Below are 11,520 nucleotides of genomic sequence, written 5' to 3'. Positions count from 1 at the left end.
AAAAAAAAAAAAAATTAAAATTAAAAAATAAGCCTGGGATGCTACCTACTGGTTGAAAATGTGAATTGCATCCAACCAGTTGCAAGAAGAGCAAAGGAAGCAAACACCAGTATTTCCAACTTCAAGCCGGCTTGACTTTCCCCACAGCCCTCATGATACGATTATATACTGATATTTTCCTTTAAGCAACTCATTTTGTATAAATAATTTCATTTTAAAGTCAACTTTTAATCACTAATATAAATGGAAAACTAGTTAACACTTAACCTCAAAAAACAATAAAACCATGACATAAAGACAATGAAAATAAAACGTTACAAGATCTGCTAGGAAGTGTTGTCTGTGAGACCTCAAGTTTGAGGTTCACTGTTAAAACTAAGGATTAACCAAAGAGCATAACTGAGGACTGAGAGTCAACCCTCTAGTATGATCCCGTGCTTTGGGGGAAACACTGCCCTGTAGTATGAAGAAATAGGACTCTTCTGAGGAAGGGGACATTCCGATATTCCCAACTCACTCGGCCTGGATGATCGAAGAAAGTTTGGAAGCCACAAAAAGTAGAAGATAAACTCTTGCATTGTAGCACATTCCGTCACAGCCCGAGTGGGACCAGTGCTGAATCCCTGGTGGCAGCGCCCAGAGTTCATGAGGCTGTGACTGGTGCTCTGCTTGGCTACATGTGTGGCTTTTGGCCAGAAGTCCTCTGCAAGGCTGAGTATGCCCTCGCCAGTCTCCCAGCTCTGGCTGGGAGGGCTGCCCTTGGATCTGCAGGCCACTGAGCTGTCCGCTGCTCACTGGGAGCTGCCACTCTCCCCAGCGCTGGGTCGTGTGTCTTGTTCTCCAGAGCTCAGCTTGTTGCTATAGCTGCATGGCCTCCTGCTCCACTGACTGCTCTGAGGGCGCCAGGTACTTCTCCTGCAGGCCCAGGGTGCTGATGGAGGGCTCATCAAGGCTGATAGCATAGGCAAGGATGGAGAACTGGTCTGGGTAGGATCTGACCTCTGTGATGTGTGCCCTCTAGCTGCGTCTGGAGGTTCCTCCCATCCCACTCCCTTCCTCATAATTAGAGCTTCAGGCAACAGGGAACAATTGGGTCTGAGAAGTCCCTCCAAGTAACCAGACCCAAATGCTCCTCTATTTGCCTCTTGCCCACACTGCAGAGAAGCAGAGAAGCAGAGAGCACTAACCCTCCAGCTCTGTGTTGTGGCACGTGCTCTGGAGCCAGGCTGTGGGGTTAAACCCTGATTTTCCCACTTGTTTTTCTCATCTGTAATACAGAGCTGTGAGGAACTCTGTCAAATGAGACAACGAATATAAAGCGCCAGCATGGCAACTGGCACATGGCAGGTGCTCAGCAAATGACTCCTCTGCTTCAGCTAGAGGAGGGAACTCAGGAAGCTCAAAGCAAACAACAACTTTCTGCTTGGGCTATAGGGTACCTTCTAGCTCTCTCTGGAATAGCAGGAAAGTGGGGCAGGAAGGACATCAATCAGAGTCACACAGGAAAAGACCACGACACTGCCCATGGAGCTGTGTGAGGCTGGCCGACCTGAGGCCTGGGTCTGGGGTCTGACTATGGCTAGGTTGGCCACCATGGCTCTTATACTAGAGGACTCCGGCGTCAGAACTTGAGATTCTACAACCAGGGAGACTGAGGTTCCAATACATCCCATGGCCCCCTCAAACACAGCACAGCTGCCAGTTCCCATCCCTGCCACCCACGTGACAAACCTGCCCTCTCCTCTTCCTTTTCTTGCCTCAGTGACTACAACCACCCCCTACCACTGACTAAACCAGAAACCTGGGAGTCTAACTTCTGCTTCACCTCCTTCTATCCCATAACCACCTGGTCACGAGCTCTAGCTATCTGTCTCCTTCACATTTTTCCAGTCCACACCCTTTTTGCTATTGTCACTACTAATGTTGCATCCCATCTCACCTGGAGACTGTAAAGACTCTCCTGCTCCCAATCACATCCCTTAAATGCATTTTCCACACTTGGAGGTGCTTTTCAAGAATGTACATCTGATTGCGTCACGCTCCGCTCAACAATAGTATGCTGGTTCCCACTGGCCACCCACGGCCGAAGTCCACACTCCTCCATCGCCTACCTCCCCTTACCACTGCATCTCCCTTTCCCCTTCACACTCAAGACACCAGGCAAACCGAATCCCTTGCATCTCTCCGAAGTGACCAGTGCTCTCTCATATCTGGGCCTCTGTATTTGTTGCTCCTTCCGATCAACAGCCTCCCTTGTCCTCAGGTACAAACAACCCTGAAGCCTTCCAAGGGACCAGTTACCAGGGAGCCCACTGGTCAACATGAAATCAGTCATCTGCAAGGGCAGCCATGGCCATTCCTGAGCCCCTGGCCTCCCGCTCTTGGCTGTGGCGGAGGCTAGCGAGCAAGGATACGAGGAGAAGTGGAAGTCAGCTCCCACCGCGGCAGACATCACAGCCTCCAGGCTCCGCTGCTCCTGGACCCCAAAGCAGTAGCCATTGGCTTTATCCACAGCCTGCAGGACCCGCTGGATACTCTCCTTGTCCTGGGCAGGGAGGAGAGAAACAGCTCTGAGTGAAATAGGGGTATGTGGAATTGAGGTTGTACCAAACCGACTGCAGTTTCCAAACACCCCCCTTGATCTTGCCTCATGAAGCCTCTGTCCATGCAGCTCCCTTGGCCTGGAGTACTTCTACATGTGCCCAGAGGCCCGGCTACACCTCATCTTTCCTGACTACCAACCCACCCAAATTAGAACAGATAAGCACCTCTACGCACACCCGCAGTCCCCTGGGTTTATCCCCACTGTAGCTATGATCCTTACCATCTTACTATTAGCAAGTTATTAACTCATCTGCCTCTCCTACTTGACTGTGCACCCCTTGAGGTCGGGAACTTGTTTGTCCAGGCATCCCCAGTGGCTGGCGCAGAACCTATCTAACAGTAGGCACCCGATAAATATGCATGTAACTTATTTGTTCGTCCACATAAAAGTGGTAAGAATGGTCCCTACATCACATCATGGGAAAGAGAGATCAAAATAATGCATGTACAGTCCTCAGCACAATGCCTAGCACAGAAAGTCTTCAATAAGTGTAACTGTAGGATTCATATTATAGGTTTCACCTCCTCGTTTTAGTGGAGAAAAGTGTGGCATTAAACAGAGAAGAGACAAGCTCCCTTAAGTTCACCCCCAGCAGAAAGGAATCTAACACGCACCTTTGTCTCCCAGGTTACCTTTGCAGGGTGCAAGGTGAGAGGCACAGGGGTTGGGTACTACTTTGCAAAGTCGACAGGCAGTTGCCCATCTTGAAGGAGGCTGAAAGACTTGTCCCTGGCCTTGGTCAAGTCCCTTGCTAATGACTTTCTGAACTCATCCTTTTTCACACTGAGGAGGGAACATGTGTAGAGAGAACCCAGCAAAACAACAGGGGGGCTTCCCTGGTGGCACAGTGGTTAAGAATCTGCCTGCCAATGCAGGGGACACGGGTTCGATCCCTGGTCCGGGAAGATCCCACATGCCGCGGAGCAACTAAGCCCGTGCGCCACAACCACTGAGCCTGCGCTCTAGAGCCCGTGAGCCACAACTACTGAAGGCCGTGTGCCACAACTACTGAATCCCACATGCCTAGAGCTCGTGCTCCACAATGAAGAGTAGCCTGCAACTAAAGAATGCCCGTGTGCAGCAGCGAAGAGCCAACACAGCCAAAAATAAATAAATTAAAAAACAAAAAAACAGAACAGATAGGGCCAAAATTTGGTCTACCCTCTTTACTGGAATCCTGCCCACCACTGGTCTCGAAACCAAGGAGACTGAATGATTGTTGGACCCAGGACAAAGACCATTGTTTGAGGCCTCAAAGCCTCCTGGACACGTAGCCTGGTGTGCTCCCAGGCACTGCAGAGCCAATAGCCAAGGGACGAGGCCTCTTAGTGCCCAGTACAGGCACACCTCGGAGATACTGTGGGTTGGGTTCCAGAGCACCAAGGTAAAGCACATTTCATGATAAAGTGAGTCACACTGATTTTTTGGTTTCCCAGTGCATATAAAAGTCATGTTTACACTATACTGTAGTCTATTAAGCATATAGTCAATAGCATTATGCCCAAAAAAACAATGTACGTACCTTAATTTAAAAGTACTTTATTGCTGGGACTTCTCTGGTGGCGCAGTGGTTAAGAATCCGCCTGCCAATGCAGGGGACATGGGTTCGAGCCCTGGTCCAGCAAGATCCCACATGCTGTGGAGCAACTAAGCCTGTGTGCCACAACTACTGAGCCTGCGCTCTAGAGCCCGCGAGCCACAACTACTGAGCTTGTGAGCCACAACTACTGAGCCGGGGCGCCTAGAGCCCATGCTCCGCCAACAAGAGAAGCCACTGCAGTGAGAATTCCGCGCACCGCAACGAAGAGTACCTCCCACTTGCCACAGCCAGAGAAAGCCCGCGTGCAAAAAAAAGGACTTTATTGCTAAAAAATGCTGACCATCATCTGAGCCTTCAGTGAGTCGTAATCTTTTCGCTGGTTGAGGGTCTTGCCTCCGTGGTGATAGCTGCTGACTGATCAGGGTGGTGTTGCTGTGGTAATGTCTTAAAATAAGACAACAATGAAGTTTGCTGCATCAACTGACTCTTCCTTTCACAAACGATGTCTCTGTAGCATGCGATGCTGTTTGATAGCAGTTTACCCACAGTAGAACTTCTTTCAAAATTGGAGTCAATCCTCTCAAATCCTGCTGCTACTATATCAACTAAGTTTACATAATATTCTAAATCCTTTGCTGCCATTTCAACATCCTTCACAGCATCTTCACCAGGAGTAGATTCCATCTCAAGAAACCACTTTCTTTGCTCATTCATAAGAAGCAACTCCTTATCCAAAAAGTTGTATTATGAGACTGCAGCAATTCAGTGTCTTTAGGCTTCACTTCTAATTCTAGTTCTCTTGCTATTTCCACCACATCTGCAGTTACTTCCTCCACTGAAGTCTTGAAGTCCTCAAAGTCATCCACGAGGGTTGGACGCAACTTCTTCCAAACTCCTGTTAATACTGATATTTTGACCCCTTCCCAAGAATCACGAATGTTCTTAATGGCATCTAGAATGGTGAATCCTTTCCAGAAGGTTTTCAATTTACTTCACCCAGATCCATGAGAGGAATCACTATCTATGGCAGCTACAGCCTTAAGAAATGTATGTCTTAAATACTAAGACTTGAAAGTCAAAATGACTCCTTGATCCATGGGCTGCAGAATGGGTGTTGTGTTAGCAGGCATGAAAACAACATCTCTATCACAGCTCTTAGACGACCAGGCGCATTGTCAATGAGCAGTAATATTTTGAAAAGAATCTTTTTTTCTGAGCAGCAGGTCTCAACAGTGGGCTTAAAATATTTAGTAAACTATGTTGTAAACAGATGTACTGTCATCCAGGCTTTGTTGTTCCATTTATAGAGCACAGGCAGCGTAAATTTCACAGAATTCTTAAGGGCCCTAGGATTTTCGGAATCATAAATGAGCACTGGCTTCAACTTAAAGTCACCAGATGCATTAGCCCCTAAAGAGAGAGTCAGCCTATCCTTTGAAGCCTTGAAGCCAGGCACTGACTTCTCTCTAGCTATGAAAGTCCTAGATGGCATCTTTTTCCAGTATAAGGTTGTTTTGTCTACATTGAGAATCTGTTGTTTACTACAGCCACCTTTTTTTTTTTGGCCACACCGGCCACTTGTGGGATCTTAGTGCCCCAACCAGGGATTGAACCCCAGGCCCTCAGCAGTGAGCGCAGAGTCCTAACCACTGGACCGCCAGGGAGTTCCCAGTGGAGCCACCTTCATTAATGATCTGAGCTGGACCTTCTGGATGACTTGCTGCAGCTTCTACACCAGCACTTGCTGCCTCACCCTGCACTTTTATGCTATGGGGACGGCTTCTTTTCTTAAACCTCATGAACCAACCTCTGCTAGCTTCAAACTTTTCTTCTGCAGCTTCCTCATGTCTTTCAGCCTTCATAGAACTGAAGAGAGTTATGGCCTTGCTCTGAATTAGGCTTTGGCTTAAAGAAATGCTGTGGCTGGTTTGATGTATCCAGACCACTAAAACTTTCTCCATATCAGCAATAAGGCTGTTTTGCTTTCTTATCATTCCTGTGTTCACTGGAGTAGCACTTTTCATTTCCTTCAAGAACTCTTCCTTTGCATTCACACCTTGGTTAACTGTTTGGCACAAGAGGCCTAGCTTTTGGCCTATCTTGGCTTTTCAACATGCCTTCCTCACTAAGCTTAATCATTTCTAGCTTTTAAAGTGAGAGGCATGGGACTTCCCTGGCGGTCCAGTGGTTAAGACTCTGCTTCCACTGCATGGGGCATGGGTTCGACCCCTGGTTGGGGAACTAAAATCCAGCATGCTGAATGGCCAAAAAAAAAAAAAAAAAAAAAAAAGTGAGAGATGTGAAGCTCTTCCTTTCACATGAACACTTAGAGTCCGTTGTAGGTTTAATTGGTCTAATTTCCACATTGTTGTGTTTTAGGGAGTGTTAGGGAATAAGGAGGCTGGTGGAGAGGGAGAGATGGGGGAACAGCCAGTCAGTGGAGCAGTCAAAACACACACATTTGTGGATTAAGTTCACCTTCTTTTTTTTTTCGGCCACGCCATGTGGCTTGCGGGATCTTAGTTCCCTAACCAGGAATCAAACCTGTGTCCTCAAAACAAAGAAAAAAAACCTGTGCCCTCAGCAGTGAAAGCACAGAGTCCTACCCACTGGACCGTCAGGGAATTCCCAAGTTCGCCGTCTTATATGGGTGCAGTCGATGGTGCCCCAGACAATTATAATAGTAACATCAAAGATCACTGATCATAGATCATCATAACAAATATAATAATAATGAAGAAGTTTGAAATATTGTGAAAATTATCAAAATGTAACACAGAGACATAAAGTGAGCAAATGCTGTTGGAACATGTACTTGGTTCAATGCAGGGTTGCCACAAGCCTATAACTGGTAAAAAAAAAAAAAAAAAAAAAAAAAAAAAAGCAGTATCTGTGAAGCATGATAAAGCAAAGTACAATAAAATGAGGTGTGTTTGTACCTGGATGTTGAGAGGGATGAAGGAGACCAGGCTGTAGTCTTCGATGAGCTGCACCAGTTTCTCATTGAGCTGACGGTAGTGGCGGAAGAAAGGATCAGAAGCCAGGTGGTCAAGCAGGTAGGAGAGGTCCAGGACCTCTGTGTAGTAGTCCAGGTTGAAGGCTAAGAAGAGAAACTGGTTAGCACAGGGAACGACAGTCAATATCCTATGATAAACCATAATGGAAAAGAATATAAAAAAAGAATGTATATATATGTATAACTGAGTCACTCTGCTGTACAGCAGAACTTAATACAACATTGTATATCAACTATACTTTAATTAGAAAGAAAATAAAAAGAAGAGAAACTGGTGTTCAGGAGCAACTGGCATCAGGCTAAAGACTTGAGGACAGGGACCATTATTTTTTTCCTTCTTCCTTTGCCTTCATTCACTCACTCACTCACTCACTCATTCATTCATTCATTCAACAAACATTTGCTGAGGCAGTGAAATGAACTTACTAAGAAGAAAATACTTGATTTCACTTGTTGGCTCTGCCATTTACTAGCTCTATGGGCAGTTACCCACCTCATGGGGCTACTGTGAGGATTAAGGGCTATAAACCCCAGTGTCTGGTTCAGAGAAGTGCTTGATCAGTGGTAGTAAGGTAGAACATGTACCAATAATAGTGCTTGGTCCCTGCCTCAAAAAGCTCATAGCCAGGCAGAGCTCCCAGGACCTGGCACACTATCTAGTGCTCTATCTAGCAGGATGGCCTCTTAGGAAAATCACTTTCCCTTTCCAGGTCAGTTCCTTCTTAGTGTAAAATGAGAAGATTAGACTAGATGACTCAGAGGTCCCTGACTCAGTTCTATGAATACAAACTTTGCACTAAGAGAAGGAAAGTGGGCCTCTGCACTGTCCACTTCTGCCTGGAAGACTCAAGCAGCTGGGCTACTCAGTAGGTCTGTTCCAAAGTGAGCCGAGGGAATCAGGCTATTGGGATTGACTGACTCACTCCCTGATCTCTGCTTCCTGTGTTCTTATCAGCTCTAATTAGAAACCGACACCCCTGTGCCTGCAAGGAAGGAAGTGCTGGGCATTCCAACAAACTTCTTGGATTGCCTGACAGGTACGTTTCTCACTGAGAATGCAGAAACTGCAGCCAGGTACACTTGGTTTAAATTTTATCTCAGTTAAAAGGCTAGCTGAGTGACTGACCTTGGGCTATTCATGTAATGTCTCTGGGCCTCAATAGCCTGATCTGGTTTGTACCTCAGTCTCTTGTGAGGATGACTGGCAAGAGTCAGAGCTAGAAATGTAGAGGACCAGCATGTAGCCATCTGGGCTGCACGCTGTGAAGGGGGAGACAGGCTTGGGAAGACACAAATCTGGACATAGATAAAATGGGGCTTTTTTATCCCCATCCTTCCATGTCTCAACTGGCAGCCAGTCACCCTCCCTGGACAAGGCCCTGACACTTCACTCTCCCTACAACCTCCCTCCTGCTCACTGCTGGTCATTTCAGCTATTCTTCTCTAGGTTCCTTTGTGGCTGAAGATGCTATTTAGGGAACTAATGCCCCAGTCAGCAGGGCACTAATTTTGCAGGAAAAAAATGTTGGCCATAGACCCCTAGGCAACGTCCCCGCCTCATGCCAGCCTACTTCTCTCTCAGTCTTTCCCACCTTGACAAATGGCACCTTTATCTGTCCACTGGTTCAGTCAGAAACCTGAGAGTCATCCTTAATTCCTCTGTCTCCACATCCAATCCACCAGCAAATCCTATTTCTTGAGTAAGTTTTGAATCTATCTACTTCTCTCCATTCCCACTACCACTGCCTGGGCTGCTGCAAACACCTCCTACAGGACCTCTGTTTTCATTCTTGCCCCTTTCAATTCACAAAGTAGCCAGAAGGGCCTTTTTAGTTCATGGTGTTCCCTTGCTTCATATTCATCAATGGCTTTCCTCTGTGTTTCAACAGTACAGGTTCTAGCCTCTGCCCACCTCTCTGACCTCGTTTCCTACCACCCTTCCCCTGGGCACTATCTCAGCTACCCTGGGCTCCCTTCACTCCCCACTCCCTTTTCCTTGAACACAAAAAGCTCTTTCCCGGGACTTCCCTGGTGGCGCAGTGGTTAAGAATCCGCCTGCCAATGCAGGGGGCGTGGGTTCGATCCCTGGTCCAGGAAGATCCCACATGCCTCAGAGCAACTAAGCCCGTGCGCCACAACTACTGAGCCTGTGCTCTAGAGCCGCGAGCCACAACTACTGAGCCCGCATGCTGCAACTACTGAAATCCGCGTGCCTAGAGCTTGTGCTCTGCAACAACAGAAGCCACCGCAATGAGGAGCCCGCGCACCGCAACAAAGAATAGCCTCTGCTCACCGCAACTAGAGAAAGCCCGTGCGCAGCAAAGAAGACCCAACGCAGCCAAAAAAATAATTAAAAAAAAAATATTGTGGTTCAGGTGAAATGGCAAAGAACAACAACAACAACCCACCAACAAACAACAAACAAAACTCTTTCCTTAAGGATTAGGGAAATAGGGACCCCTATTGGTCCCTCTGCCTAGGAACAGTTCTGCCTTGGCTGGCTCCTTCTCACTATTCTGGTCTCAGCTCAGATGGTACTGTTCACTCCCCTCACTCCCAACCACTCACTATCCCATCACTTTCTTCTAATTCCTTCATAATACATATCATCATCTGTAGCTCTCTTGTCCCCAAAACCCAGAACAGTATCTGGCACACAGTGCCACAAAATAAATACGCAGGGGTCAGACCTGACTGTGGCTACTATCATCAGGCCATGCATGGTCCCTGGAAGCAGCTTCCTTCAGCTGAGATCTCTGCTTCACTCCAGCCCAGCCGCTGCCCTACTTTTTGCCTGTCAGAACAGGATCTCTTACCCAGCTTCCCATAGTGTTCAATGAGGTCCATCTTGGAGAGGAGATTGACATGGGGCAGCTCCACATGCAGCATGGTGGCCAGGGAGGTACACAGTACCGAAATGAACTTGGCAGGGTCTGTGCAATAGTGAGAATCCACCAGGTGGACAGCAGTCAGCTGGGAGGGAAGGAAGAGACAGGGTGAGACTGGCCTGGGGAGGCAGGGAACATTAGGGCCTATGTCTCCCCCATCAGACTGGGGACTTCTGAGGGCAAAGGGAAAGTCTTCCCATTAGTTTTTTCCTGCTTCTGTTTCATTCTAATAGTCATAGTCATTTCCTTATTCCAGGAGATGTGGGGCATCTTTTCCTACAAGATGCCTTGCACTGAGCCTCCCAGTGGGCAACTGGTTCAATTCACACTGCACCTGACTCTATTCTTTCACTTTCTTTTGCCCACAAGTCACAACAACAATTACCATACCACTTTCCACATAACTACTTCCATACTCCCAATAATCCCAAATTGGGTACTGACACATCCATTTTACAGATGAGAAAACTGAGGTTGAGAGATAAACTGACTTGCCCAGGACCACACAGCGAGTCAGTGGCAGAGCCAGGATTCAAACTCACATCTGTTTTACTCCAAAGCGTCTCGGCCCCTACCTCGCTGTGGGACATGGGGGCGTGGCATCTGTTCTCCTCCCTGTCTCAGTTCCTCCATCTGCAAAATGGGCCTGCCCGTCCCCAGACGCACCCTGAGGTCCCACTGCGCCATCTGGGAGAAGATGCTGCGCAGGGCTCCGTGGTGCGTGCAGAGCTCCACCTGGCCAGGGCAGTCGAAGAGGAAGTAGTGGCCGCGGAGGGGGTCGAGCTTGGCACGCAACCAGTCCAGGTTGGCCTCCAGGTACTCCATGCAGTACAGCAGGCCGCCGTTGGGCCCCAGCTGCAGCGCGTCCATCACGTCGCCCAGCCCCACCAGCTCGCCCACGTCCACGGCGCACTCGTACGGCAGCCCCTCATTGGCCGGGTCCAGGTTCACCACCGCCACACGCCGGCCCAGCGCGCGCAGGAACTCACTCATGCCCAGGCAGTACGTGGTCTTCCCCGAGCCCGGAGGGCCAATAACCGCCTGCCCAAAGGCCGTGGTCGGAGCGGCCCCCGCCATGGGCAGCCGGCACACGGCCCCGTGCGGAGCAGGTAAGCTCGGCAGGGAAGCAGGGCGGGAGCCAAGCCGAAGACGAGAGCCGAGGGCAACGGGATCCCCGACGTGCACTTCGTCGGGGGCCGGCGGTGATGCCCGGGGGTCGCCTAAGGAGGAAGAGCAGGGACCCGCGCGATGTGAGACGACCAAATGGCCCGGTACTGACGGGACCAGCACCCGACTTCCGGACGACGTCGGAAACAGCAGGGCCGGGAGAGGAAGTCCCGCCCATACGGCGACGACACAGCTTGGCGCCGAAGGGCGCGGTGACGTCGGTGCGTGGGGCGGACGTGGGGGCCTGGGGGAGAGGGCGGTTACCTTTCTGGGGATTTCTCCACCTTCCTCCCGGCCGAATTAG

General features: G+C 49.0%; 1 protein-coding gene across 2 annotated transcripts; it reads right to left on the bottom strand.

Annotated features, from left to right (window-relative positions):
• Positions 1-11,340, bottom strand: GPN2 (GPN-loop GTPase 2). Of its 2 annotated transcripts, none has more exons than XM_070045684.1 (5): positions 10,785-11,340; positions 9,978-10,134; positions 7,085-7,245; positions 2,415-2,545; positions 1-931 (listed from the first exon to the last, which is right to left on the bottom strand). In XM_070045684.1, the coding sequence occupies exons 1-5, from the start codon at positions 11,124-11,126 to the stop codon at positions 859-861; spliced, it is 864 nt and encodes a 287-aa protein (XP_069901785.1). In that variant the 5' UTR covers positions 11,127-11,340; the 3' UTR covers positions 1-858. The 2 variants fall into 2 exon arrangements, with proteins under 2 accessions (XP_069901785.1, XP_030729165.1); XM_030873305.3 differs by having other exon boundaries at positions 10,716-11,339.
• Between the last annotated feature and the right edge of the window lie 180 nt (positions 11,341-11,520).

The sequence above is a fragment of the Globicephala melas genome, chromosome 1, assembly GCF_963455315.2.
Source record: "Globicephala melas chromosome 1, mGloMel1.2, whole genome shotgun sequence".
Lineage (NCBI taxonomy): Eukaryota > Metazoa > Chordata > Mammalia > Artiodactyla > Delphinidae > Globicephala > Globicephala melas.
Note: the sequence above shows the minus strand (reverse complement) of the source record. Positions and strands in the feature narration are given on the sequence as shown.

Coding starts and splice junctions, on each gene's coding strand:
- GPN2 (XM_030873305.3), bottom strand. CDS start 11,126: ATGGCGGGGGCCGCTCCGACCACGGCCTTTGGGCAGGCGGTTATTGGC. Junction 10,135..10,715: donor TGGCGCAGTGGGACCTCAGG/GTGCGTCTGGGG, acceptor CTTCCCTCCCAG/CTGACTGCTGTCCACCTGGT. Junction 932..2,414: donor GCTGACTTCCACTTCTCCTC/GTATCCTTGCTC, acceptor GCCCTCCATCAG/CACCCTGGGCCTGCAGGAGA.